The following is a 1,379-nucleotide window of genomic DNA, read 5'->3' on the forward strand; positions in this document are numbered from 1 at the left end:
ATAATCTTACACATTCTGAAAACAAGATTATTATTCTTACAAAATCAGTTCTTGTTGAGTAAATCAGTCTCAAAACAAGATCAAAAATACTTTTTGGCTGGATATAAGATTTTAAAACTTGGTAAGATGGACAGTTTTGCAGTGTAGAAGCTGACACAAAGTAAAACAAAACAAAAGTCAACTAGATTTTATTCAAAAATGTCTGAAAACTGACCAACAGATGTATAACTGCAGGTCATCAGTGTACAAGTGAAAGGAGACATCATGAAAATTGTCAATGATCTGGCTTAGCAGGCGGATATAGAGGAGGAACAGGAGGGGCCCCAGGATTGAACCCTGTGGAACGCCACAACTGAGTTGGGCTGGTTGAGAATAAGTTTGATTTTGAAGTACTGAGAAAGAGCAGTCGGAGAGGTATGAATTAAACCAGTTTAATACAGAACCGGATATCCCAGTGTTTCTCAGGTTGCGTAGTAGAATGGTGTGATCAACAGTGTTAAAGGCAGAGGGAAGGTCTAAGAGGAGCAGAACGGTGTAGAAACCATTATCAGCAGACATTAGTATGTCATTTGATACACGTAGTAGAGCGGTTTCAGTAGAGGTCTTGTGACAAAGCAGAGCAAACAAACACTTAGCAAAACTGCTAAGCTGATCCGTTTTCCATGTGTATCAGGTTTCTCTTCTACAAAGACAAACATAAACTAATTCCTGACTACTCTCCCTGCAGATGCACAGGTCCAAGCCTTCCTGCTGGACTCTCACGGTGTCATGAACAGCAGCAGTCAGTGTCCGTGGCTGCAGCAGTCCTCCACCTTGTTCATCCAGAGCGGCACCCAGCTCCTGAGCAGGTTCCTGCAGCACACAGCAGCCTGGGCCGACACCAGCGTGGTGCGGGCCAGCTTCAGCCATCCCACTCACAACCAAGCTGGACAGAAACACGGTAACAGACTCACAAATTTAACACAGAGCCATTTGTTGTAGAAATGATGATCTGCAGTCAGCTGGTGAAACAAGCCTGTGTGTTTTGGCTTCAGTCTAACCTGGAGCCTCTACAGAAGAGTTTCAACATGTTTCTCTGGTTCAGGAGAGAGGGGCAAAGAGAAGTCACTGTTGAAGAATAACTCTAATTAAAGCTTGACTCTAGTTTTCTTCATTTCTTTTTGTCCCTCTCCTGCTTCACTCAGACTGATGAAGAACCAGGTGTGGCTCAGTATCTACACCTCACCTGCAGAAGTTTGTAGCTGCAACAATACTGCTGCAGAAACTAACAACAGAGCCATGATTAAAGGAAGAAAACGTAAATATACACTCACCGGCCACTTTATTAGGTACACCTGTCCAACTGCTCGTTAACACTTAATTTCTAATCAACCAATCAC

At 43.1% G+C, this 1,379-nt stretch overlaps 1 protein-coding gene across 1 annotated transcript in view; it reads left to right on the forward strand.

Moving 5' to 3' along the window:
• Positions 1-727: 727 nt before the first annotated feature.
• Positions 728-1,379, forward strand: part of serpine3 (serpin peptidase inhibitor, clade E (nexin, plasminogen activator inhibitor type 1), member 3) — a gene marked incomplete at both ends in the record, with an annotated part of 21,333 nt that continues 20,681 nt past the window's right edge. The window contains 1 exon segment of the mRNA XM_014029621.1: positions 728-940. Within this exon segment, the coding sequence (XP_013885075.1) occupies positions 728-940 (213 nt within the window).

The sequence above is a fragment of the Austrofundulus limnaeus genome, unplaced genomic scaffold (genome assembly GCF_001266775.1).
Source record: "Austrofundulus limnaeus strain Quisiro unplaced genomic scaffold, Austrofundulus_limnaeus-1.0 Scaffold928, whole genome shotgun sequence".
NCBI lineage: Eukaryota > Metazoa > Chordata > Actinopteri > Cyprinodontiformes > Rivulidae > Austrofundulus > Austrofundulus limnaeus.